Below are 27,909 nucleotides of genomic sequence, written 5' to 3' on the forward strand. Positions count from 1 at the left end.
ACAGATTAAGAGCCGAATGTTTAAGGCGGCATATTGGGAAATTCAGTAGGGACAGGCATAGGCTGTACTTTGTTCACAGCAAAGGGCTCATCTCAAATCTTCACCTTTTCTGCTAAAAGGTATTGCCAGTGCACACGGTGTGAAGTGCAGTGTCTCAAGGGGAGCATGGCACTGTGACAGCAACAGAGAATTCCCTGGCAGAATGGCCCTGCCAGGCAGGAGGAGGAGGAGGAGGAGGAAAGGGCTCCATTAGCACATCAAAAGTATTGAGTGTGATTAGGAGTGCTAAGGATGTGGTTGTATCCCTGAAGAGTCAGTGCCACTTTGGGATCACAGAGTTTGGCAGGACAAGATGACAAGTGACAGCTGAAACCAGTTACAAAGGTGTTACTGGTGTTTGGGGAGAAGCTGGGGTAGATCTCTGGCATCCCCTGCCTTGCTAAAGTCAGAATATTTTTCCCACAGTGGTAGCTACCCTCCTTCTCATGTTGCATCAGTAGTTCCCCACTTTAAAGTTCAAATAAATTCTTCCTTCTGCTTCTGACGTGCTTCCTTGTGAATTCTAAAGGGAGAAATTAGGAATCAACACTTACCACTCTTTCTTAGACAAGTTATTCCTTCTTGGAGGTTGTTTAGGAGGATGCTATCCCTCCATAGGATTCAATGATCAGAAACTGGAATAAAACTGGGACATGAACCAGACTATAACTGTAGAATAATGAATAATTCTGCTATTCCTAACCCATGAAACACAAAGAGAGGTTTTTAGCATATGAAAGACTCCAGGAAAATGCATGCAGCCAGACTGTTAGCATATATAATGTTCCAATCTCAGAAATGATTCCAAGGACTTGACTGAACAAGCTGATGTCAGAAGAAGAGTGAGAAAGCAAGACTGGGATACAGCAGGAGCTCTAAAACTGTCTTGGAAGAGACTCAGAGCAAAGTAATGGGTTTTCAGGCTCCAGGAGTACAAAACTAAGCTCAGAGACCCCAAAGGCACCACAAACAGCAGATATAGGTGTTGATCTTTTCTGTTTTACTTGAGCAGGAGATGTTGTATCCTCAGCATGGTGATTCCTGCTTTCCCTCCAGTACAGTTCTTTTGGGCATGAATGGAAGAAAACTGACTGTAATAACCTCAGTTACCACCATTGCTCTCTTTTTCCCCACATCCCCTTTCTTCTGATTCCCTAATGCTCACTTTGTCTGGATCATCTTCCCAGCCATAGAGGATGCAGGGTATTTTATCTGCAGCTCGATGGCAGGATGATCTTGTAATCCCCTTTTCCCCAGCATTTTCAGGACTGTTCTCTCTCTCATTCTCCAAGTAGCTAATCCACATAGTTTACATCACCTCCCTTTTGGATAAGTTTCTCTAGACTTTTTGCAAGAAATTGTACTCAAGGAAATCCACTGGTGCAGGGACAGACAGGCAGAAAGATGCGGGTGTGAGATGCAAGATTTACATATATAGTACTAAGAAAATCCCCCCATAACAGCCCCACCTGGCTCTCCCCCACTGCAGTGAGGTCCATTTATGAGATCTTTCATTCCTATCCAGGATGTATTTTTGTTTCCAGCCCTTTAAACCTGGCCCAGTCCAGCTGTTGAGCCCTGGAGAAAGACTTTGCTGCTTGTTAACAGTGTTGCTGGTTACTCCTCTGTGCTTGTTGTATCTTACTTCTGAGACTGATTTAATACCTTAAAGCAATGCTTTTAGCAAAAATATCTGTCACTGAAAGGCCACTGCCAAAAATTCAGCTGCACCAGCTGGGTCAAACTCTGCAGCAGGAATAAAAATCTAAATTTATTGGAATTAAAAAACTGGAGGATAGAAGGTTTAAAGAAAATGGAGAAATGATGTCACACTACAAATGGTATAAAAAAGAAAGTCTCTATGGCACAGATTACTTCAGGGCACTAATAAAAATGAGCAAATCAGTAGAAAGGATTTTAATAAGGACCAAAGAGAAGGCAGGGAAGTGAGGATTGACTTGCAAAGGAAAAAAAATAGTCTGAACGTGTGGGTTTTCACAAGGATATGTTAAATTTTTATAATTGAGAGCAAAGTCCCCACTAAGGAAAGACCTGCAAGAGAATTCTTTAAACTGCATTGCTAATGCATTACACTGCTCTGAACTACAGTTTGCATTAAAAATTATAAACTGGGAGGGAAAAGTACAAAGCATGTAAAAGAACAGCACAAAGGGGAAAACAACAGGTTGTGTTCAGCAAAGAACAGAGGGTATTGATGTTTGCAAAGGGCTGGTTTCTGTACTCACTGACAGGAGGAAACTGCAATTTGGGCTGGGGAGGGTCTCTTGAGCCTCCCTGTATCTTCACCTTTAGGGCTGCTGTGTTTCTCCAGTTGCTTAAATAATTTCTTTTTGGATTAGGACACTCCCAGCACCCAAAGTCTCCCAGCAGAAAGGCCCCTTGGCTCAAGGAATTGGGTTACAAAGCACTGGCACAGGCTCTGTGATATTACATGGGCTAAATAGCCGTGATTTCAAGTAAATAAAACCACTCATGGGACAAAGTTTAGGAAGATAAATGGACAAGTTGTTTGTTCAGGTTGTCTGTCTCCTAATCAATAGCCCTTCTGGGACCCGATTTTGTTAAAGTCTGACCCTTCCTCTTGTATCTGAAATAATAAGACAAAAGCAAATGTCACTTGAAATTCCAACAAATAGATTTCATCCCAAGGCAGGCAGTGACGGGGTGTGAGGAACTTTCAAAAGCAGTTGATAAAGAAACATAAAGGAGCTCTGTCTCAATCACCTGCAGTTACTACACTTGAACAGCCAGAGCAGCAAGTCCAGAACTGGGAATTTGGCTGCACTAGTTTAGGACAGAAAGGAAGCAGCATCACCTGCAAATGCAGATGTTCCTCATTGAACTGCTCACCTTCCCCAGTTTGTGAGCATTCCATGGGAACAATTTTCAGTTCTGCTGTGCAAGTACCTCTTTTACCTCCTTACCTTTCCTTTCATCTGCCAGTTATCACAGCTGCAGGGGTTTATATCCAGTGCTAAATGCAGAACCATTCCAAATCAACTTCATGCAGGTTTGGGTTGCTTTTTTTTTCTTTGATTTAGTTGTTTTTATTTTCCCCCAGAGAATAGTGAAAACACAGTTCCAAAGCTTTTTGACCTGTATAAAGAAACACCTGCAACTCCACAGCACCTATTCAGGGTGTCCCAGTGAATGTGTCTCTTCAAACACTGTGTTCCCATTTGTGCTGGAGCCTTCAGCTCCTCTGACCTCTCCTTTTTCTTCTGCCTGGAGCTTTGTCTGCAACAACACTTTATCTGAGCTACAAAGATTTCTATTTTATATGTCAAGGCAACTCTAGAAAGCTCCATAGTGACCAGAAATGTTACTTCTATGAGAGTGCATACTTCTATGCAGGAATTTGCACGATGCTCCATTTTTTTACCTCTTGACAACTTTGAAAAATATGTATTGATAATTTTTGTGTCATCCTGCTTTAGCAAAAAAAAAAAATTGAAATATTTTGTTGCTCTAGGTTTAAATCAGAGCTCAGGAAGGATTGTTTCTGAAGCAGGGGCAGAGTACAAGCAGTGATCAAGCAGAGCCTGAAGTAGTGATTGCAAAAGGAGGTACATTTTTATCAGTATCTGCATGGTTTGTTGTAGACATATGTCAGATGATGGCGAGGAAAGGGGATGTAACACAACAATTACCTCCATATCATATGGGTAAAAGCCAGACTCGGAGCTGTTCAATATTCTAGCTGATAACATGTAAAGTAGCTACTCAGACTGCAGGAGGGAGAGATGGAAAAGGCAGTAGGTTAATCTCCAGCTCCTCTCAGCACACTGCTGTGCTGTGACTCATATAAGGCTTTGCTTGAGTTACCAAGCCCCAGTGAAGGAGGCTGGACAGTGGAGGGGTTTGTCACACCACGGGAAGTTCTGCAATATTTGTGTCCATAACACCCCTGTAAAGAAGCCACCAACATTCTGCCAGAAGCAGAAATAGGCAACATGGTGCTAGAGTTTATTACCTTGTCAACCAACAGAAAATTCAGCTTTTCTCCAGTGGATTGGCATCTTTGGGATGAGGTGCTGTTTTTCTGTGTGCGGGGGACCCAGAATAAAAATTGACAAAAAAAGTGCAGACAAACGGGCAAAAATTATCTGTTATTTCTGAGCATTTAAATACAGTATTTGTTTTTTCTACAAGTCTGTCAGCCTGCATCTCCAGCTGTGCCTTTGTCTTGCTGTGGGACATGAAGTTTGAACACTGCAGGGATCCAGTGCTGAGAACCAGACAGAGGGCTCACCCAAACACAGGCTGGTTTGGTGGCTGTAGTGTTTGATTGACATGTCCATATAGAAATGATGAGGCATTAAAAAAACATAAACAACACATTTGGTATTCAGGTTGCTGCTTCTTTTGGAGTGCATGGAGTTTTCAGCCAGAGATTTCCAGGGAAAAGCAACGTCTTCATCTGCCTCCGCACCAGCCGTCAGGGGACGAAATCTGTGTGTGGAAAGGATGAGGCCACTGAGCAAATGAATAAATAAGTGTCAAGGTCTGAGAAGGAATGGCATAGAAATAATCCTCTTCCCTTGTAAATCTTTTGTTCCGTGCCAGTGAATTTCTTCATTGCCCAGGTCTTTGCAGCACTGAGCCCCCGTGAAATGTGTGTGTAGGAAGTGAGTTATTGTTCCTCTCTATCCACCATGGAAACATTGCTGGGGACATTAAGAGCTGAGGATACCCCCATGATCACTCCACCTGCTCGACTACTGATGCAGTTATGTGTTAATCCATGAAGGATGGCTGAGGAGCAGTCAATGGAACTGCCTTTTATCCGTATGGGTTGCACTGAATCACCCCCATTGCTTTGCAGAGGAGGCTCTTGCAGGATTGGTGGTGCCTGAAGGGTGAGCAAAGGTCTCTGCCTGGCTTAAGAGAAGTAACCAGAGACCAGCCAGAAAATGATAACTTTTGTACTGAGATAGTCAGGACTTACCTCTTCTACCTGCCCCATAACATCCAGAGATATCACAGCCCCCTGGATGTCCAGGCTGCCCGGGCTGTCCTCTGGCACCAGGAAAACCTGGAGGACCAGCATTCCCAGGGTAACCCTTCGGACCTGGTTTCCCCAGCACAACTTCTCCTGGTGGGCCTGAAGAAGGAGAAGCACTGTTAGCTGTAGCACATCTACTTTAGCTGCTTCAATGTAATACCTCTTCTGTATTTTCCTCCATCCTACATGGCAGATAATTTTCTGAGTGTTGCTTCCTCATTTTGGTGGACAAATAGGATCTGCCAGTTGGAAAACCTGTTCTGTAGGGCTTATTCTTGACCTTAAGGGTGCCCAGCTTGGCTGAAAAAGGGTCCTGGTTATGAGAATCCAAAATCCACTGCATGCCAATGCAGAAAATCACCTTAACCCCATGATCCATCCCAGAGTAACTGTTTTTTTGTGTCTTTACATCTCAATTATAAAAATTTAAAAGAATAACAATATGTTTGACCACACTCTCTTGATAGTGCCTGGTTTGTTATGTCAGTGGCAAAGCTCCTGCTGATTCCAAGTAACAGGGATCAGGATGAAGGAGTACACCAAATCCTAACAGATCACTCACAAACCCTTATGTGTCACGAGCTGAATTTTCAGAGTTTCTATCCCCAGAGCATTTGGTCCTGCATGCAAAAAGGCAGCAAAACTAAAACTCTCCGGATATATCTCTGGTCCTTAAAGTACATCATCACCCAGAAATTGGTACCACAGGGAAGAAGCTGCCTGGAATAATCTCTTGTGTCTTAGCAGAGAGGAACCATTCAGGATGCTTCCAACAGTGCTGTGGGGGGAAGGCCAGTCCACCCCACCACAGTGGTCCTACAGCTGGGTAATGCTTTGAATCTGAGAGTTGGTGGGCATCAGATGGCCCTGCTGGGTCAATGCAAAGAGTTTATATTCACTCTACCTGTTCTGCCTCTGGGTCCTTGGCTCCCCTCCTCACTGGTTCCAGACATTCCTTTTTCTCCTTTGGGCCCTGGGGCACCTAATCACAAATAAGAGATAAATGTTGCTTCACTGCATTTCAAATTTCACCCTGAATTGGTGCTCCTGCAGTCTACCCACATGTTGGAGTCACAGCCCTTGGCAACACTGAGAAACATCCATTTCCTTTAATTCAGTCTGGGCACCTACTCTCTTGCTGTGACCAAAAGGGCATTGATTTCTTTGATCCAATTAGCATTGATTTGCAGCCTGATATGGGTGGAAATGAACTTTTTTCACAGAGAAATTCACAGTGATAATGTTAGTGCACCAGCCTGAGGGTGAGATCCACCTCTGTGCTCTTCACATTGAGCAGACAAATCACAAAGCTGAACTGTCTCTTCAACCAGGTGTTGGTTAGTCAGGATTACTGCTTTTGTGTTAAATTAGTCACAAAACCAGTACATCTCAGAGAAACAGGTGCATTTTTAGAAAATACAATTTTTGCTTGTTTTAAGATGAAAATATTTTGAGCAGCCACGTCCTCAAGATGGATTTAAAGTGAGATTCATCTTCTCCCATCTCCAGCTCGACAGGCTGGAAACATCTGCAGGTTGATACTCCCTTTTCTCTGAAGTGACATTTTGATAAGCTTTGCAGATACCAGATAAGGCTGACTAGTGCAGGAGTAAGGAGCTAAACAGCACATTTCTAGTTCCTCAGAGGTGTTAGGACACTGCTGAAACCAATGTTTTTCATTTTATTTTGACAGATAATTACTTGAGCCACTGCCAAACATTGTCTGTGAATCCAAGCAAAACATCTTTCCACCATTCACTCATTCCTGTGCAATAACTGATGCCACATCTGAGATTACATTAATCTATTTCTTTTGTCATGTGTGAGTCTTTCATTGTTGAAACTACTGCTCCAGAAACCCACTTCCACTTTCAATATTGCTTCAGTTGCCTCATGCCTCAAGTCAGTGTTTTCCAACACTCCTCATTTCTGTCCAAAGGTGATCTGTTCCACCACCATATGCTCACCCAAAGGGCTGTTTCTTTTGCCTTTCTGTAGAGAGAGCCTCCTGCCCTCTAAAATTAAACTCTCCACACCCCAAAACCTACACTGGCCTTCCTCTCAATGCAAAGCTTGAAGAAACAATGGGTTGCATCTGGTTTCTGCCTACTCTTTGAGAGGGGGTGTCTCTTCCTAGAATTGAGAACTCCAAAAGGAAAACAGCAATGAGATGAGATAATATCATGGATTATCTTTACAGTACTGCTTGAGGCACTGAAATGTTTAGTTAAAGTAGCAAAGATACAGTAAAAAATGTTTACAAAGGCTTCTGTCCGTACCTCTCTCTCCTGGATACCCATCTTTGCCCGGCCGTCCAGGGATGCCGTTTTCTCCTCTTTCTCCATTGCTCCCAGGGGGACCTGGAGGACCTGGTGGTCCTGGTTCTCCTGGTTTTAACCTTTCTTCCCACATGGGAACTGGCTTCCTTGCGTGTTCATGAATGAATGAATCAAATTTCAACACATGAGCTGAGAAAGTAAGACAGAAAATTAACATTTCCTTGGCTGGGAAATTCAGAAGAGAGATAAAAATCAGAAGATGTTGTCTAAAAAGGTACTTAAAATGATCAGCTAGTGCTAAATAGCTGTCAGTCCAAACTGAGAAAGCCAGAAGATGAAGATGGGCAGCTGAGTCATGACTTTGCTGCCTGACCTTGGTCAAACCTTTATTTCTCTTCGTGCATCACAGCACAGGAGCTTTATAAAAAAAGCATCGTCTCAAGAGGAATCAGCACATATCACCAAAAGAATTACATCTTTCAAATTAGTTTCAAGCTTTCCCATTTAAGAAATAAAGAAGCCTCTGCAAAATACCAAAGGATTTTGCAAAGAAATATTTCACAGGTCTCTGTGCCAGTGCCACCCAATAAAGCAGCACTTAGAGCCTGCAATGGGACATTTGTTATGCTCAGTGCTCAGCACAGCAGAGGATGGAGGAGCTCCTGGGGTCACTTACAGCTTCATGCTGTCTCTCCTCTGATTTTTTCACTACTGGAGAGTCATAAAACCACAGAATGTCAGAATGGTTTGACTTGGAAGGGACCTTAAAGATCATCTTGTGCAACCCCCCTGCTATGGGCAGGGACACCTTCCACTAGACCAGGTTGCTCCAAGCCCTGTCAAACCCAGCCTTGAACACTTGCAGGGATGGGGAGTCCACAACCTCTCTGAGAAACCTGTGTCAGGGCCTCACCACCTTCACAGAGAAAAATTTCTTTCTTATATCTAAAATAAATCCGCTCTCTTGCAGCTTAAAATCATTCCCCTGTGCCCTGTCACTACAGGAACACACTCAGGAGCTGGGCTGGTTATACTCACTCTGAATCATCCGCTCACAAGCCTGGCTAACGAGCTGGTAAATTGTGGCCAAGGACTGTGGTTCCCCCTGAAATGAAGCATTTTTTTTTAAATTAAGAAAAAAAGGGAAGCATTAATATCTTCTATAAAGGATCGATATCATAATGCATGATAGCTTTCTGCCCATTCATTTCCTCAGCTTGAGTTTCAGAGATATTAATTACTGTGAAATGCGGCTCTATTTATTTATCACAAAGCTCTGAAACCAGAAAATTGAAATTGGAAACATCAATAATCGCTTTTCTCCTGCACATCAAAAAGCCCAGACCGAATCTAAATAATTACTGAAGCTACCAAAAAAGGGAGAGCAAATTTCACCCTCAAATTTTATCGAAAAAGATGCTAAGTCTATAACTCAGTGTTTTGTGATATGTAAAACATTTAGTATGATCAGATATTACAACATCCTATCTTTGACTCAATCTTTTATGAATATTGATTCTTACTGTTACTGTATTCTGAATAAATCATATGTGAGGGGTCCTCTAGAAAGTTGGAGTAAAGTAGGGAAAAGTGATAAAAAAGTGATTAAAAAAAATGCTTAAAAATAAACACTGGCTCTGTGAAAATTCATGCCTAATGCACTGTGTACTTCCAGAAACATCTATAAAACATACATGTCTGGCTGGATTACAGTGCAGAATACCCAGACTTTAAAATCTGCTCTGCACAACAACCAAGGGAGGGGAAAATGGAAAGTTCCACTGGAAAAGAAAAAAAACAAAAACAAAGAAAGTATAGAAAAGGAAAAGCTGGTGGGATTGGACGGAGAATGCTTTTAAAAATTATAATACTGTGGCATTAACTTGAGACAAAAGCACCTCAGCCCCTTCTGAAGCCTAATTTGCATAAGCCAGTCTTGGCAATGAACCTCAGACTCCTAGAAAGTCATGGGGTTTTTATTTAACCAAAAGTCAGGATGAGAAAAACTTTGTTTCCCAACAAAACAACCTTCCAAGGCAGTGTGGATGTCCTGACCTCCAAGGTTCTGTGCTGGGGCACAGCTGACAATTACTACAAATGAGTCCTCTCATGCAATGCATTAAAACAGAACAATTCAGTGAAGCCAAGCGGGTTTGTTCTTTCCTTTTCAGCAAGGAATGGATTTTTCTGTTGACATTTCTGCTTCATTACTACAAATGATACTAAGGAGCTCCTGACTGCTGTGGGATTATTTATATCTCACCAGCACAGCCCATGCAGGTGAATGAGAAGGCAATAAGCAAAAGGTACATGAAGTTATTCAGCACTAGAGGTTTGGCTCATACTTTTAAGCAAAGGTTGCAAATCAGGTTACCACATCCACTCTTTTGAGTGTAGGGTACAGTGACAGTGTTACCTGGCACCAGAAAAACTCACTTTCTCTCCTCTTTCTCCTTTTGGACCTGGCAGCCCCTATAGGGGAAAAAAAATAAGATAAGGAAGTCTAGGGAAAGAGCAGAAAAAAATCCAAAACTAAATAAATGGGGATAGGAGTTACATCAGTGGGACATGGAGCACAAAGTTTGTTTCTCACAGTCTTGTTGTTTGTTTGACCTCATGACAGTGACTGAAAGAGCTTCAAGTCCATAAGAACATTTTGTTTTCCTTTTAAAGAAAAATAAGCAGTAACTGGAGCAGTGGCATAAGCACCAACAACAGGGACACAGAAATTTCTCAGATGCAATCTTAGAATAGATTTCCCAACAGGGAAGGTGGTTTTATCATCTGAGAAAAAGAAATACCTGTGACATCTTGATCTGTGGCTGCACCTACAAGCCCAACACTGGCTATGCCAGCTCAGGACAGACTCCTTTGCTTTATTCTAGAATCTTACATGAGAAATTCATTTGGCTGTTGGATTTTGTGTAGCCTGTGAATCTACAGAGGGCAAAGGGAGGTAGGATTTGTCGAATGCTTTATCAACAATTTAGTAGCCTTGGCTTTGTGTGTCCAGACACCTGCTTAAGAAGGATGAGAGTGAATTCAAACTATTCTTTAGACCCTGAGGGAGAGCTGCTGTGGGAAAAGCTCATTTCCACTCAGGTATTCCATGTCTTGGCCTTCTTCGAGACCCAAAGCAGAAACTTACTGTTGGCCCAACGTCACCCGGAGGTCCCTTCTCACCGCTGCTGCCTCGGGTGCCTGTCGCTCCTTGGAAACCCTGCAGAGAGTACAGATTAAAAATCCAGTTATTTCCTTTTTTTCTTTTTCTACTCAAGGAGCTCCAGGGGCACCAGCAGTAAGAGCTTAGAGGACTCTAGCAAGGGCACTGCAGCCTTAAGTTTCCTGTCAGTACCTCACCCAGCCATGAGCCCAATGTTAAGAGGATATTTTGTGTGAGTCATGCTCACATCATTTCCTATTACTGTCTCAATTATGGCCAAGCCAGCAAAGCTGAGTTTTACCAACAAACTGCAATGTAGTTTATACCCTACAGGCTTTAGATCCTTCATTATATATTCAGATTTAGACATAGCCTAGAGCACAACTCTTTTCTTCAGTCTCCCAATACTATGTGGTTGTTTTCTTTTTCCTTTAAGACCTATGTTGGCCTCTAATACTTTTCAACAGTAACAGCAGCTTAGAGAGTGGGAAGTGCCCTCTGTGGTCATCTCCCCTTTATCAAGTTTCTGTGTCATTTGGAGACTTAAAGGGAAGAAAAAAAATAAGCCAAAACCAACTAGTAAAAATATATTGTTTTATAATTCTCCAGCTATTACATTTAAACTCAGTAGAGATTAACAACTGTTCTGAACAGTGAACATAAAAGAAGTCTTCAGGGCACCAGAACAACTTTCAGAGCCTCCTCTGAAGGCTACAGTGCTTTCCTTGTATTCAGAAAGCTGAGGTTTAACCCTGCCAGCTTCCCAGGATGAGCAAGTCAAAGTTATGAGCTGAATTCAACCTTAGCTCCCATAAATAACTTAGCACAACTGCTGCCAAATTCCTTGTAACTGAGCAGTGAGACTCAGCTGTGAGAATCAGTAACTTATCAGGTCCACCATCCATCAACTAAACCCAAATTTGGTTCAGTTTCCCATGTAAAATGAAGTGTACCTGTGGTGCCTTCAAATTAGCAGATGTAAATCAATAGATCTTAAGGTTCTGCTACGCTGGGCACAGCAGGGTGCAATACACTTCCCTACATCCAGCCCTGGCAGCAGGTATTGGCAATGGTGTGAGGAGTAAACCTTTCACACCTGCCTCCATCCTCCAGCTCCTGCTGATTTCAGTCTAAGAAGCCAAATTACCTCAAACTCAACCAACAGTTGGAAAACAGGGGCACCAGGAAAGCCAAAATAGCAAAACAAGCATCTCATTGCTGGGATAAAGCTTCCTCAGGACTTGCCAGAAGAAGCCAAGGTTTTTCTTCTTACACAGAGAGTGGCAGGGGAAGTTGTCACCTGCCCAATGTGCCAGATATTCCCATGGTGCCCCAAGAAGGGTTTTTGCCCTGATACTTCCAGGTGAAACCCTGAGATTCTGCTGAGGAAGAGATTCTGGCATGGATCACTCTTCATGAGTACTCACCCTTGGTCCAGGAGGTCCTGGAGGCCCAGCTGTGCCTTCTAGTCCCCTCACCCCCTGCAAAGCCAAATCCAGTCATTTGCTAATGAAAGAATTCTATCAGACCTCATAAGCAGTGAGATGGTTTTCCCATGTGCTGCTTTTCCCATGTGCTGCTTTCAACAGGAACTTGCTAAGAATGGCTAAAAAATGCATCTACCAAACAGCAAGAAAGGTGGCACCTGCTCAAATTTGGCCAAACCTGAGATGACCCCGTTTTTTGACCCAATCCCTCTGGCTTTGTGAAAAGCCTGTTCACTTCTGCACTGAGTGCATTGGGAGAACTGGATGTTTTGGTACGCTCACAGCAGATTTTTAGGCACCCGTGCATGAAAACTCAGAGGTGAGGTGTTTTACCTTTGCACCTTGAAGTCCATCCCTGCCTGGAGCTCCCTGCACACCAGGAATGCCCTGTGAATCAGAATTGCTGGATAAAGTTGGCATCTGATTATCATTGCCCTAATTCATTTTGTGACAGTGGACAGAAGAAAAAGATGGAAAAAGAAACAGTTGTTCTTTAAACAGAGCAAGGACTGTTATCCCAGCTTTAATTCCATTATATCTAGCTTCCAGATAGGCCTGTCTTTCTTACCCCAACTGACTCAGTTTCCCTTGGGAAAGGCAGTTCCCAAGCAGACAACAGCAACAGCTCAATGGCTTTTCAGTCTTGTTTAAAATAGTTACTGGGACAAAAGGGCAAATCTTTGGGACAAGTAGAAGAAATGGTGTCTTTCATTACCTGCATGCCAGGACTTCCAGTGTCTCCTTTCTCTCCTTTAATTCCTGGTGGTCCCTTGGATTAAAACAGAAGCATTCAGTTAGGCACATGGCAGCACCTTTTAAGGCAAACAGCATCCTGCTGCTCCACATCCACATCCCAGGTTGCTCCTGCTCCCTGCAGTGTTCCAGGGTAATTTGCAGCCACAGCATGTGCATGGGGATTCTGCCATCCCAGACATGCCTGCAGAAGCTACTCCCCGCCAAGCAATGATGATCATTGGAAAGGAAAGTGCCTGAATATTCATAGAATATCCTGAGTTGGAAGGGACCCCACTGGGCTGTTTTCAATAAAAGCCCATTAGTGAGAATCTGGACAAAAGCAGGCTTTGGCCAGAATGAGCAAGTGCAGGGCCTCATCAGCACAAAAAATATTGATTGTCATCTCTCCCTGGTGCAGCTGTTCAGCTGCTGGTAAGGATGATGTAAATACACAGATCACAGCATTGAGACACCCATTTCTGAGACGTGTTCTCATTGCAGAGAGCAAGTAACAAAAAAAGGCAGTGGAAGAGATCACCTACCACAGGACCCTGAACTGTGATTCCTTGGGAACCTGGAGAGCCTTGCTGGCCACTGGGACCTGCTGGTCCTACTTGTCCAGGTGGGCCTGGTTCACCCTAAAACCAAAGACAAGAAAATATTAATAAGGAAAGGAAGTGTTTAGTGTCTGCTCTCCTCATGGGTCGCACTGCAGATCTGGTTCAGCATGAACCATCCACAGGATTCAAGATAAAGTTGGGACAGTGAGGGGATCTCTAGTAACATCAGCTGCCTTTGCCTTTTAGGTCTATGGTTTTGGTTCCTCTGTCATGGGAGCAGAGAGCAAAGCTGCAGAGGGTGCTTTGCAGAACATAATTCACCTTCCCAAGCAGCAGGTCATTCCTGTTATTCAAGATGGTCTGAGAACAAAGGGAAATGTTCCTTAACCCATGGCTGAGATCTGCATCCATTCTCATTCCTTCCCCAGAATCATTCCCCTCTAACCATGCTGCTTTCCCAGAGGTCATCCCAAAGAAGGTGACCAGTGGGCTGCTCTGGCTCTGCCCTGTGTTGATCCATGGAGCCATGAACACTATCACCAGGGTTTGCTGCTATCCCCAAGGTGTGGGAATTGAGACCCAGCCATTCCTCAGGGCTCCTCCTGAGGGCTCTGTGTGGTTCTTGCTCTGCCTCTGCCCCAGAGCAGTACCAGCCTGTCTGGTCCAGAGGCTTGGCACCCAGAACAAGCACAGCACAAAGAGTGACCATTTTCCAGCACGGCTGCTCTAAGAGGACAATGCTGACCACGTACATTGCCTTAATTCAGCACAATTGGGCTCATCATCTCTATTTCCAAAGCCCAACTGAGCATTTAATTCATAATAAGTGATCCCATCCTTCACAATGCATCATTAAGGCTCTGTTTGGGCTCAGCTTGGTGCAGTGAGACAGTCCCCAGCCCAAGGAGTCCAGCTCAGACCAGGACTGAACACACCCAGCTGCACTAACAGAGGGTCTGCACTCCCGCTCCCACACAGCCCAAAGCAAACAAAGCCAGAAGTAGTGCTGAGTGTCAGGACTCACCTTGGGTCCTGGCTCCCCCTGCTCCCCCTGAGGTCCTCTCCTCCCAGGGCTGCCCTGCCAGTGGGACACAAAGAACATCATCATATTTATTGCACTGCAGGCAGGAGCCTGGGGGACAGAACTTCGTGTACTTTGCTGCGCACAGTGAAAGGTGTTTCCTTCCCCACAGAGGCCACAGCAAATATGGACAAGCAGAAAATTAATCAAGTCATCCAGGAAATGTGGAAAAGGAAAGAAGAAAGGAACAGCACAGCCCCTTGGTGACCAGCAGCGGGAACTCTGCGCTCACCCCCAGCAGGGAGAGATGGAGTTTCAAACTTTCCAACCTCCCTCCAATTCCCCCAGCAAATCCATCCTGGGACACCATCACATATGGACATGGGGACACACTTGGGAAGAAAAAGGAGTGCTCATACCTACAGCCCTTTGGGACTCTGTTGGGTTTTATACTGTCACCCCCAGAACAGAGACACGTGCTGAGATCAGGGACAGCAACCAGCTCTGGGAGACCTGGCTCAGCTCTGCCTAACTGCTGTGTGGGGAGAAGAAACAATCCTTCTGGTGTGAACTAATATTGTGTGAATTTTTGACATCTGAATCTGAAAGTTGCTATCCTTGAGTCCAAAAAAACACTGGATTTGTTTGAATTGAGAAACACCTTTGGGAAAGGTGCTTTCAGAAGTGCCCAGAAAGTCATTTCACAAGTCAGCTGGATCTGGTCAAAACCCCTCATTATGGCAGCAGTGAATACAAGGTGGGACCTAGTCTTGCTAACTGGAGTTTTAAAAATAGCAATGAGTGCTGTTGTAACTGCAGCAAATTACCAAGGGTTTAGTAGTGTGAGGATAAGGTTATGTGTCAAAACCCGATTTCCTCTAATGCTTTAAAGAGTCTTGCTCTTTAAGGAGTTGTCAGTGGAGATGCTTAAACCACAGGGCAATGCAAGTGGTAATTACACACTTAGGATATTGGAGCAAACTGTGACAGTGGAGTGTGCTGTTAATTAAACTTCCACCGGAATGAGCAAGTAATTACTCTGCAATGAGAAGCTGTTCCTTGCATGGAACTGAACTCACAGCTAAACCACAGGGCAATGCAGGAGGTGATCTGAGACCTTTTCACTTGAGAAAGGAGGCAAATGCTTTTTTTAATGGTTATTTTCCAGGAGAAAAGCACTTGGAGTGGTTGAACTGAGGTGCTCTGGACAGACTGTCAGGTTTCCACTGCTTTGTGCAAATAAAATGTTTTCCCCCCGAACTTTCAAAATGCAAATTTTTTTATAACCGCTTCCTAGTGTTTAACTGGAATATTTTCTCCTGCGATTTAAGCCCATGGTGACTTTCCTGCATCCATAATGGATAGGGTAGAATATTGTATTTTTCCTGAGCATATTACATATGTAATGACTGCTTTCTCTTCCCCCTCATCTCCTCAGGGTTTTCTCACAAGAGACATTCACTGAAAAGAAAGAGACCTGTGGGGACAGACAGGATTGCAAAGTCTCCCCTTTCTCTTTACACTGCCCACCCACACAGACACTTAAACAGTCCGATTTAACACACTATCCATATAGGAAGGTTTTGTGGTGGGTTGGTGTTTTTTTTTAAATTTAGAGAGTTTCAGAGCCTACAATCCATGAAATCTCTGCAGAAACTGAGGGTGACCTGTCCTCCTCTCCTAAGAGGATTAACGTGGTACCAGGAACTGCTCAGCCTGTTCCCAGCTGCAGCTGTTGCATTGCCAGCTCACCATCTCCCTGTTTCATCAGCATCTGAAATCTGAAGGGCAGCTCTCAGACTTGCCCTGGCATAAATAGGACCTCAAAGCTCCCCGAGATAGGAGGAGAGGAAGTGGCCTCAAGTTGCACCAAGAGAGGTTTGGATTAGGTATGAGGGTAAATTTCTTCGCCAAAATGGTTTTCAAGCACTGAACAGGCTGTTCAGGGCAGGGATAAAGTCACCATCCCTGCTGGGATTTAAAACATGTGTACACGGGGCACTTGGGAACATGGTTTAGTGGGCTTGGCAGTGGTGGGTTAATGAGTGGATTCAATGATCTTAAGGATCTTTTCCAACCTGATCGATCCTGTGACTCTAAAGCCTCATGGAGCCCCAGGAGCACTTCCCTCATGCCCATAATGCCCAAAAAGCATGAAGCAACAGCAGCCCTTGTAATATTCTGTGTGGAAGGGTGAACTCACAGGAGGTCCTGGAGGTCCTGGCAAGCCTGGACGGCCAGAAGTACAAGAGCAGGCGGGAGCCAAGGTAGGACAGGTCTCCTCATCCCTCTGAAATGGAATCAAACCAAAGGGTCATGAGCAGCTGCATAGCAAGAGCAGGGGGGATCACAAGTACCACATTCAGGGTTTCAAAATTCAGTCTTTCAGTTAAAGAAAAGCAGAATTTTTTTTTCTACTCCACTGAGATTTTTGTGAGCAATCAAGTGCTTTATTTTTCTGTCAAATAACAAGTTAAGACAAAAAAAACCCCAATGAACCATCCCCGCCTGTAATGTGCAAAACACATACTGGAAGATAATTTTTCTCCTTGCTAAGTATTTATACACTCCATAAAGCAACTTTCTGTGTCGAGAAGAAAAGTGCAAGGAAGAGTGGGAGATGTTGTGCCTCAGGGCTGAGATGGCAGCAAAGCTGCAGGGCTGTCAGGGCTGCTGTCACAGATGGGGTCGTGACAGGAGGCACAGACACTGCACCAGGATTTGGTGCAGGATTTCTTTTTGAAGCAAACATAGTTCCATTTACTTCACCAAGAAACACACTGATGTTATTCCCAAGAGAAGAGGAAAAAAAATGTTTTCCCTCCTGAGTCTGTCAAAATCATTCACGGTGTCAGTTCGGTGCCATGGACTTGTTCCATCATCCCCAGTTTCCTGTCAATAAGCTGAGTGGTCCCTCTTATCTTACCAGTGCAGGGAGATCACAGCATCTGTCTTCCTCTGCCCCTGTGCTGCTGCACAAGATCTTCAAAGACTGCAGTTGGAACTGGGAAAAAGAAAGAGTTTGATAAGAAAGTACCATTGGCACCCACCATCCATCACCAAATCTCATGAAGTTCAAGTGATAATCTTCAGTGATGATTTGCCAGGACTCTTCTGTGTGATCCCAACTATAATTGTGCCACAAAAAAAACACAACACGAAAAGTATCCCCAGATATTGGGTGTTCCCCAAGCCCTCGGGTCTCTGTCTTGCTAAGCACGTCAAGGAGCAGCTTCACACCAGCAAAGACAAGTCTCCAGTTTACTCACAGCCCTGCAATAGCAGCAGGTTCTCAAGTAATTGGGCTTCAGCATCACCAAAATGTGAAAGTAGACTTTGATTTTACTCCCCTTGGGGGTGTGGAGATAAGAGTAAATGCGGCAGCAGCATTTCCCAGGGCAGATGTGAACCCCTCCCAAGAAATCCCAACCTGTCTCTCTCGCTGCATCCCTAACAACCAACACATCTTCCCATTCTGACTAACAAAGGAGCACACAAAGCCAAACAAAATAATGAGGCAGAGATTATTTTTTCTTTACTTGACACCATTTCTCATCTTTTTTTTTTCCTTTCGCTTCATGCATTTAACAACGAGCGACCTGTACAGCCCAGGGAGGGTGACAGGCAGCATATGGATATAGATGAGCCCTGTAGATCAAGTGGCATTTAAAGATATCTTAAATTAAATGAGGCTCCATGATAACCAGTAATGAGACACTCTGTCTTCTCAAGGGCAGCAGAGCTGTGGAAGATGTGAAACGTTTCTGGGCTGGAACGGCAGTGGCAGTAGGGGCAGCGCAAAGCTGTTCATTACTTGGCTAGACCTGCCTAGCTGAGCTGCTAGAAGGGAGAATTTGGGAGGGATGAGGAAAGCACAGATTCCTGCCTTCTTTGCCACAGACTTGTGATCAAATTGCTACAGAATTTATTTAGGAATTAAGTGAATAATTTTTGAATACCAGTGTCACTTGATTTGTTTCACAGTGGACCCCAGAGTTTACAGGCATTTCCAGTGTCCATTTTTTTCTGGGTATATCTCAGTTTGCAGCTGGGAAGGCACACGGGACAAACTGTTTTTACTGTGCTGCCTTAAGGCAAGGGGAGTTATAAATCACCTGATGAGCTATTTTCCCACGGACTTGTAGATCTAAAAGCAGAGCCAAGGAGCAAAACCTTCACATCGGTGGTGAATGATTTCCGACAGCCCCAGCAGCGTGTTGTGAGTGATGAACTTGTCACTGATTGTGCACATAATTAACACTCCTGTTTTGGGGAGTAAGTATGGAACAGAGTGCCGGGAGAAGGCATACGTGGGTGTTTTTGCCCTGAGGACTTTGCACTGGGCTGTCTCAGGGCAGGACACTGAGTACACACGTTCCCTTGTTCTTTCCCCTGGCAGGGAGCAGCTCCCTGCAGCGCTGTGCAATGGTAAAGACATACCCACAGGATGGCACACACTGTTTGGGTTGTTTTCTTTTCTGAGCAGCAGCTGATAAAGAGTCTCTATACTGAAAATTATTTTCCTTTCATTTGCATGCAGATAGGCAAGTCCAAACACACTGGAGACTGAGGCGCATTCAGCCCTGCTGCCTTCAGTCACCAGCATTTCCTGACATCACTCCATGGGGGCTGACGAGCACAACCTCCCCTTGCAGAAGCAATTCCCAAACCCTCCTGTCTCCTTCAGCATCTCAGTGCAGGAGCTGCGCTTCCCCAGTCCCCAGAGGATGCAGCCAGCAGAAGGCACCTCTGGGACACGCTCACGCTGCCGCTTGTGATCACCATCCCCAAACCCAGGCAGGAGGCAGGAGGGAGGAACACGCTCTCCCGGTGCTGGGAAAGCTCATTAAAATCACAGGGATCAGCGGGATCAGGGCACGGCTGTGCGTCACGGCGGTGTTGGGAGGCATTCAGAGAGAGAGTGCTGTGAGATGGCTCTCCTCTCCATCTGCCCACCCCAGCCAGATCCAAATGGAGCCCCCCCATCCTCCGGCAGTGCCGGCACTCACCGGTGCAGACCCGCTCCTGGGTCCTCTGGTCCTGGTCACTTTTCCCAGCATGGTGAAGCCGGCGGTGGAGATGCTGCCGACGGTGTTGATGGGTTTCTCTGCTATTTTCTTACAGTCCAGATAGAGTTTGATCTTGAAGTGGCTCACGGCCACGTGCACCTGAGCAGCAGGTGGAAAAAGGTGTGTTGGAGCTCTGCGACGAGATGAGGGAGTCTCTTACAGACAGTAATGCCTTCTGCCCACTTCCCAGACTGCTGCTGTTGATCCCCTCACCTTTCCTCGGGAGAAGCCTTTCTGGACCTGTGGTATTAAATACCTCAGTCTTCAGAACTAGTTGAATAATGACCCTGCCCACAGATACTGATGGAAAGTGCTCGTTGCACATTTGGGTGCAATACCTTTTCTCTGAGGACCTAGATAGCCAAAAACCCCACCCTGCTATGAGTGATAAAGTGGCTTTCTCACAAAGCTGGATTCTTTTTTTTTCTTTCTTCCAGCACTAAATGATCACCAAAATCCAAAATTGAAAAAAAAAAGAAAAAATTATTTTTCATTTTTTCCTCGTTATTAAGACCTAAAAACCGCCTTGATTTTGGAGTTTCTGGGGAAAAAGGGAATCGATACATGGAAATTATGTTTTGATCACAAGATAAACCTAAATGCTTTACAATTATAACTTTCAGCATATCAAAGAAGTCTGTCAGTTCCCTGGCAATTGGGATGCAAAGCATTTGGATAATCACTCCTCACTTTGAACAATACACATTGCTGGCATAACACTCCCCGACCAGAGTGGGATTGTGAGCCACATTTCTCCCTCTTTTGATAAAGACCTTATGAAAGCTCCCATAGAATATCTTCTTCACTTCCTGCTGCTCAAAGGAGACTTCCTGTAAATCAGCCTTGTAGTCATGATTGAAATAGGTCAAGGATTTCTTACTGGCTACAGGGGAAATAGGACAAATAACAGCTTAGAATTAAAAGAGAAATCGATTTCATCCACAGACACAATAGTAAATAATTAGACTTAAGGTGGAAGATTTCATATGCTATCATGAAATACTTCTAGACAATGGAAAACAATATGTAAAAATAAAGAATAGGTTACAAGTAGAATGAAAATGAAAATATGTCTTTTAATTGCACTTCAAGGCAGTATTTTAAATGCAAGGCAGGCGGCAATGGGAAATCTTCCCACAAACCCACTGCTAAGTAACAAAACCATTAAAACTTTCCAAGTAAACGCCAAAGTGAGTTCTGCTGTTCGCAAAATGTATGTAAATACCTGAATTTAATGTATTCAACAAGAAACCTTACGGTCAAGGTTAATCCCCAGGAGAGGCTGGAAGTCCTCGTCCGTTATCTGCCACACGGCAAAGGGCTCCTTGGGGGTCTCGGGCAGGAGGCGCAGGAGGATGCTGATGGTGTGCTCGGGTGGGATTGCAAAGAGGTGGATGTCACTGCAACGAGACAAGCCAAGGAAACATCAGTGACTTAAATCAACAGGCAACATCCTGCAGGCAGGGCTCATCCAGACTGTTTCCTGGGCAGGGTGGCCTGGAAAAGCTTCGCTGCCGAGAGTTGATCATGATACGCCTGGAAAGAGCCTGGACTCTGTTTGTGCATCCCTCTCAGGCTGTTGAGGTCTGTGCTGAGCGATGAGCACTCATGGGCCTTCCCCTCGTGCCTGGGGGATGCTCAGGTCAGTGTCAGTCCATCACTGCCAGAGCTGCCTTAGGGAATGCCAAGGCACAGTGAGTGCAGCCTTAACGCTTTCCAAAATAGAGCCCAGTAGAGGCTGACAAAACACCCCTGCCAGGTTCCAAAACACTACCCCAGGTCTCCTTTTCAAGAAGGAGGAATGATTGCCATATATCATGGGGTAAATCTTTAAACCTTGGCAGAATACTCTTGGCTTAGGAACATGGTTTAATGGTGGACCTGGCAGCATTAGGTTAAGGGGTGGACTCGAAGACCTTGGAGGTTTTTTCCAACCTTAATGATTCTATTAGTCAAAATGAGTGTAAATACCCTTCAGGGATAAGCACTGAGCCCACAGAAAAGCCCCCACTGGGTCCCCACATCCCAGCTGCAGGATTTAGGCTCAGCAGCAGTGAGAGGATACAAGGCAATTGAGGAAGGTCAAATTGGTTATGCCTGAAACATGTTTGTAATCTGAAACAGGACACATTTGCATGGGCATATATACCATCTTTTCAGGACTAAATCATAAATAATACAAGGTTTTTCTTTCTTTTTCAATTTCTGAAGGAGTATTGTCCTTGGAATGGCATCTATAACAGCTGAACAAAAGGATTTGCCCATCATTTTCTGAGTATTTAGACCAAAGAGTTCTCTGAATCTCCCTCACTCTGTTTACTCTAAGAAGCTTTGCTTCTTTAACTAAGATTAAGTGGAGCCAGTCCCTCAGTAATTAGACTTTAAACAAAGTAGCAATGAATGTCAGGAGTCAGATCACTCCTGATTCATAATCATAAAAAATGAATGAGGTCATGGGAGCTGCCTGGCCCACTTGGGACCCTGCAGAGATGCTTCATACACAACAAAATGGGGTCAAGTCACAACCCAGAGTCAGTGCTTACTCCCTCTCATCAATACAGCCTGAGCTGCAGAGAGAAGCTATGAGAGTAATGTTTTCTAAAGCAAAGATCTTTCTCCAGACCAGAGATGTTGGGAGAAGGGATTGAAAATGAAAATGTGACCTCAAACTGCCATCACTGAAGAGTAGGTGGCTGTGGACAGAATCCCTAAAGAATGGTGCAGTGTCCATACGTGACATGATCCTGATGTCCATCACAGCAACTAACACTGCTGGAAAAAGTGATTTTGTGGTAATGAAAAACATCACTGGGAAAATGTTTGGCTACACAAAAGATGCACTAAATACTATTGTGTTCCCTTAACTTCTGTGTGACATGTTCCAACTCATCTTGAGGAAAGTCAGAGGTTTATTTATAAATACATTAGGTAAAAACCATCTGGCATTCTTTTCAGTCTGCCAGTGGTTTGATTTAGCTCATCTTTATCATTTTGTTTCGAAGTTGCCAGTGGGGGCTGCATCATTCCTCCCCCAATCAGTGACCTTCCTTTCCCGTGCACATAGCTAATGTTCATGCATGAGACTGAGCATGAAGGTGACACCAGTCACAGCTCTGCTCCCACCTGGTCCTCTGGGTGAGCTGAATGTCTCTGAACAGGGTGAAGGTACGGGAACCGCTGAACACGAAGGGCTCCATGGCCACGCCTTTGATGGAGGAGTATTCCTTCTCTACTAAGCCAAAAACTTCCATCATGTCAAATCCTGGAAGGGACAAACAGAAAAATCAGTGATTAGAAAAGAATGTAAAAGAAGTGTGTTTGAAGAGCAGGTAGAATTAGCATGGAGAAGGCAATAAGTGTAAATGCATGGCAACATGACACCAGCAAGGCTGTCCAAACTCAGTGTACCCCACAAGTGGCAGCCAGAGAAAATAATTTTGTGTCTGTATCCTCTGTGCACATTGGTTGTATTCCCTTCCTCTCAGAGGAGAGTGGACTAAAGATGGAGACTATCACAATTGTGTTTTCAAATCTTCAGAATGAAAAACAAATGAGAAAGTTGTTACTCCAACAATTTCTCCTTTTCAACTAGATGCAAAATATTATCTTCAAATGACATGGGATCAGTTCAGTAATTGCTAGCAGGGAGAGAGAATTATTTCTGCTCTGAAATGCATTATATATGAGAGTCAGAAACCAAGGAAAGAACTTTAAAATGTGAGCATTTCCATTTCCCTCTATTTTCACCAGACACCCAAGGGTGACCTGCCTCATGTGGTTTACAGATTCTCCTCTGACACCTCTGACATCGTCTCCCTGGCTCGTGCAGCTTCATCTCTCCCAGCTCCAATTAAAGCTCCAAGTCATTTTTTCATTTCAGTTTTCTGTTCAGTGAGACAAGATCTCACAATTTGGATTCTTTCTTAGTTTATCTGAGTTTGCAGCAGTCTGGGTGAAGGAGATGGTTCCTTCTTTAGCAAATGGAAGGGCTAGAGCTTCATTTCAGTGAGGTGCTTTCAGTCCAGATTCCCTCATCCCTTCACTGTTTACAGTCTTCTGCAGCTTCGTGCCTTGAGTTTTTCTTTTGCCTGGGGGGTTGGTCCAGGATGCTTTTATTTTATTTTTGTTTTTCATTTTCCAACAGTACTAGGGAGTTTGCCAAAATAAATTACCCACTTGAGGGCCATTAATCTCTGATATGGAGCTTCTGGCACTGGAACCTCCTTTGAAAGGTGCAAGTGTAAAGACTGAAAAGGAGGCTTGAGTCACAATTACAAACATATTGTAATATAATCATATTATCATCATAGAATCATGGAATCATAGAATGACTTAAGTTGGAAAGGATCTTAAAGATCATGTAGATCCAACCCCCCTGCCGTGGGCAGGGATGCCACCCACTAGATCAGGTTGCTCCAAGCCTCATTCTGAGCTGACTTTGAACACTTCCAGGTATTCCATCACACAATGAATCTGCCATGAAATGGTTTCAGTGATCTACTTGTCAAGGAGGAGAAGGAGAGGCCAACACTTGTTGTGGCTTTATGATTTGACTGCTTTGGCTTCTGCATCCACAGACTGGGCAACAGTGCTGGGAGTCTCCCAGGTAGGGATGCACATCCCTGTGAGCTGTGATGGTCAAGGCTGGAAGCTGAGCAAAGATGAAGTGACTCAGCCACAGAGTAACCAGAGCTGAGACCTGGAGCCAGTTTCTCGGTCTGAACTGTATCACAAATTGCTCTGGGAAGGAGGTGATACCACTTTATAAGCAGAACTAATCGCTTTCTAAGTAAGAAATTCTTACAGCAACCCCAACAACATGAACAGCTGCTGTGGCACAGACAGGAGAAATGGGAACTTGCTGCCCTAGCTAAATCCATACAGCCTGGCTGCAGAGAGCTCCTCGGGCATCTATCCCTCCTCCAGAGGATGCAAAGGTGATCCTGGGGACAAACCGAGAGGTTTTGTGTTTGACAGACTGAGGAGCCTGCATGAATTAGGAATTTAAATCCTCTTGACATTCAACGGCTGTTTGAAGCTACACTTCCTTAAGGCCCATGAAAATCCTGGCGTTAAGCACTAACAGCAGAGAGCACGAGCTGGTGGAGCACGAGCCATTGGGAATATCAGCTGAGGTACTGCAGAATATTCTTCTACCTGATAAAGGGTATTTTCCAATTTTGGTCCTCACACTTCTCCCCTTTTCCATGGGACTTCCCCCTCAGCTTTTGTGTGTGTTTCAAAAGCCAAGCCCAGTGGTGTGTTGAGTCACAGCCCAGCACCACCAGGGCTTGATCTGCTACTGTACCTCGTGCGGAACCCTCGGTAGAGGAGATGGTGGGGCAGGCTGTGAGAACAAAATGAAAGGGAAAAACTGTTAGAGGAAAAAAAAAGGCATTAAGGGATTATGGAAGCAAAACGAACACAGTTCCTCTAGACAAAGCAAAGGAAAACCACAGAAAAACTCAGAATATATTGCAGCTTAAATCAGAGCCTGGACTTCAACTTTGTTTATATATTTATGGAGAAAGAGAGAATTTATGCCTGTGCAAACTTAAAAGTTGCTTCTTGGCTTGCCCATCATAAAAATAAAAATACTGTCTTTCATCATCAAACATCTTCGTGATCACTTTCTTTTGACTGACTCACCTGGCACCTTATGATATGAAATACAAGGGAGCATCATGTTTGGCAAGTTTCTCTTTAAAAACAGACATCAAAGCATTTTTTTTTTAAACAGTGCCTCAGTGGTGTTGTAAAAGAAAGATACCAAATTTTGTACCTGAAACTCAAAATACACACAGCAAAACTATATATCTCAACTTGAGAGTCTGGCTTTTGAATTCTTTAGGAGAAAACTCTTTGAGAGTTTTGGCCAAGTTTTGCAGGCTGTGTTTCAGAAATTCCCTTGATGAAACCTCTGAGATGCCACAGGGCAGAAAGCAAAAACAGAGGTGCAGAGACAGGGATATGAAGCTGGAACAGGAGGCACCAGGGTTATGAGCTCTCTGTTTAAAAGGCTCAGGTGAGGGGGTGCTTTAGAAAACAGCTCACGAATGTTACTTTCAGTTATCTGCTGCCATGTAAATCCCAGGCCATGGATGCCAGATGGAGCTGGAACAAAGGGAATGCTTGACGCAAAATGAGAAATGTCCCTGAAAATCAAGGACACTTGACAAGATTGGCTGTTTCAAAAATGGTTTTCTAGGTCATCAGTATAATAGAATCTAGGAGATCATTATATTGAGGCTTTGTTGTAGCCTTGCCATTCTTGCATCAATGCCATTTTGTACCTCAGCAGAAAATCAGGCTTTTCAATTTTTCATACCTCACTTTTGTAAAATGCGTAAGAAATTTAAAGGAGGTGACTTACCCTCCCCAAGAGACCTGAGACTCCTAAGTCTATAGGAGTGTCAATGCCATTCTTCAGGATTGAGAAAGGGCACCCAAAGCTATGACTCTGATAGCCATGAGACTGCTGAAGCCAGGATTTAAACTACAAAGACTTACAAGTTGCCATGACCTTCGTTGTTCAACCTGATGCTTAGTTTTATACATACATACCATAATTCTGTAGATCTGGGTACAAAAATATTAATCTATGGAAATCAGTTAAAAAATCAGTGTCTGAATCTTCAGCCTCAAAACCATCTCTTTGAGCTTGACCAACTTGACCCTGGTTGTGGAGCAATGTCCTGCATTCTGGATAATCTGACTTACATCTCCTACTTACACACTGCTCTTTCCCCAGCCTTGAGCATGAGGCATCCACAGCTTCTCTGGACAACCTGTGCCAGGCCCTCACCAACCTCAAAGGGAAGAATTTCTTCCTAATGCCTAATCTAAACCTGCCCTTTGTTGGTGTGAAGCATTTCTCCCTTGTCCTATCACTCCAAGCCCTTGTAAAAAGTCCCTATACAGCCTCCTTGGAACTGAAGAACGGTGAAGAAAACAAAAAAGAAATGCCCCCAAAGTCACATAAACAGGCTATAAACTTGTCTATTTTCCAGGTATCTGACTTTCTTGCTTGGGAGTCAGTGAGCTCATTGTGACCCTTGTGCAGGCTCCAGGGTCCCTCTCACTGACATCCCTGGCAATTCTCACCTCCTTCCCAGGCTGGTGGCACTGGGATTGCTCACAGCTCTTTGATCTGGCAATGCTCAGCTTAGGTGAAGCATATCAGAGCCAGGGCTAGGATCCCTGACTTTGACAGTTTCACTTCTGCTTTGAAGATTTTTCCCTAGACTTTCCAGCCTAGGATTCCTGCTGTCTTGTTATTCTCTTTGTTTTTTGTTTTTCTCTCCAAAACCCCAGCCCAGTGCAGTTATTCACTGTACAATAAACATTCGCTCCTGCAATGTCAGATCATTTCTCTCAATAATTTGGTTATATATCAATATTGGAGTCTTTTACTGCACATCCAACTGTTGTCTCAGCATTGCTACATATTTCTCCCGTTCTTCAAAAAAAAAGATACTTTATAAAACATGCTGAATTTAATACTTCTTCTCTTGTCTTTTCAGCTTTCATAGCCAAACAGCTATATTCAATTCTACAAGGTGACTCATCAGCCTTATGGGAGGATTGTTTTCTGCTTGAAAGTTCACAGAACTTTTCCACAGTGATCTGAACACCTCAATAAAACATTTGAAAACTTTCTTTGTTCTTTGTTGGTTAAAAACTAACAATTTTTTCATCTAAGCTGCTTCATTCTTCAATCTTTACTTCCCTCAACAAATTTGAAAACTGAAATTTTGTTTGGAATAGTTTCAAATAGTCAAGAAAAGCCAGCAATGACATAATATCTGTATTCTAATATTTACTTCTTAATAACTTCTTATGACCCTGTAAATTCAATATTTCCTCTATAATTCATTTCCTAGTTTGCTTTATATCAGCCATGAGAACATATGCTCATTAAATTTAATAAGGGACTTTACAAGGAATTTTAATTTGAAGCATGTCATCCTTCTCTTTGCTCCATTTTGGCCAAGTCGTACAGAAATTCCATAAATACTATCAGTCTTTATACTAAATGAGTCTGATTTTAAGAAGTCCTGTGGTTTCTAGCTGTCCTTGGACAGTCCCCAGGGGTGTCTGTCAATAACTAACTGACAGACCTGTTCCTGCTGCTCTGCAGAGCCCACACTGTGACGTTTGCTATGGAATGAAAAACAACAACAGCAAAGCAGAACTTTATAGGAGATCATTTACCCTCTGGTTTAGGTGGAACGAATCCTCGTATTGAAGGGAACTTAGACAGCACTGGAGCTGAAAGAGAAAACAATCATAGAATCACTAAGGTCGGAAAAGACCTCCAAGATCATCCAGTCCAACCTTTGAGAGAATACCACCATGTCCACTCAACCGTATTGCAAAGTGCCACATCTACTTGCTTTCTGAGCATTTCCAGGGATGGTGACCCCACCACTTCTCTGGGAAGTATGTTCTGATGCTTAACCACTCTTTCAGTGAGGAAATTTTTCCTAATATCCAACCCGAACCTCCCCTGGTACTCCTTGATGCCACA

General features: G+C 44.0%; 1 protein-coding gene across 1 annotated transcript in view; it reads right to left on the reverse strand.

The window, feature by feature from the left end:
* Positions 1-4,150: 4,150 nt before the first annotated feature.
* COL20A1 (collagen type XX alpha 1 chain) overlaps positions 4,151-27,909 on the reverse strand; it is a 52,030-nt gene continuing 28,271 nt past the window's right edge. The window contains exons 21-40 of the mRNA XM_027697322.1: positions 27,594-27,650; positions 24,688-24,726; positions 22,503-22,641; positions 20,637-20,779; positions 20,153-20,262; positions 19,320-19,478; positions 17,237-17,314; positions 16,514-16,600; positions 14,314-14,367; positions 13,272-13,367; positions 12,710-12,763; positions 12,328-12,381; positions 11,935-11,988; positions 10,493-10,564; positions 9,781-9,816; positions 8,383-8,449; positions 7,345-7,533; positions 5,970-6,047; positions 5,009-5,164; positions 4,151-4,512 (exon numbers count right to left, since the gene is read on the reverse strand). Of these exons, the coding sequence (XP_027553123.1) occupies positions 4,499-4,512; positions 5,009-5,164; positions 5,970-6,047; positions 7,345-7,533; positions 8,383-8,449; positions 9,781-9,816; positions 10,493-10,564; positions 11,935-11,988; positions 12,328-12,381; positions 12,710-12,763; positions 13,272-13,367; positions 14,314-14,367; positions 16,514-16,600; positions 17,237-17,314; positions 19,320-19,478; positions 20,153-20,262; positions 20,637-20,779; positions 22,503-22,641; positions 24,688-24,726; positions 27,594-27,650 (1,736 nt within the window). The 3' untranslated portion in view covers positions 4,151-4,498. The remainder of the gene's footprint in view (positions 4,513-5,008; positions 5,165-5,969; positions 6,048-7,344; positions 7,534-8,382; positions 8,450-9,780; positions 9,817-10,492; positions 10,565-11,934; positions 11,989-12,327; positions 12,382-12,709; positions 12,764-13,271; positions 13,368-14,313; positions 14,368-16,513; positions 16,601-17,236; positions 17,315-19,319; positions 19,479-20,152; positions 20,263-20,636; positions 20,780-22,502; positions 22,642-24,687; positions 24,727-27,593; positions 27,651-27,909) is intronic.

Source organism: Neopelma chrysocephalum, unplaced genomic scaffold (genome assembly GCF_003984885.1).
Source record: "Neopelma chrysocephalum unplaced genomic scaffold, ASM398488v2 Primary Assembly neopelma1_119, whole genome shotgun sequence".
In the NCBI taxonomy this organism is placed as follows: domain Eukaryota; kingdom Metazoa; phylum Chordata; class Aves; order Passeriformes; family Pipridae; genus Neopelma; species Neopelma chrysocephalum.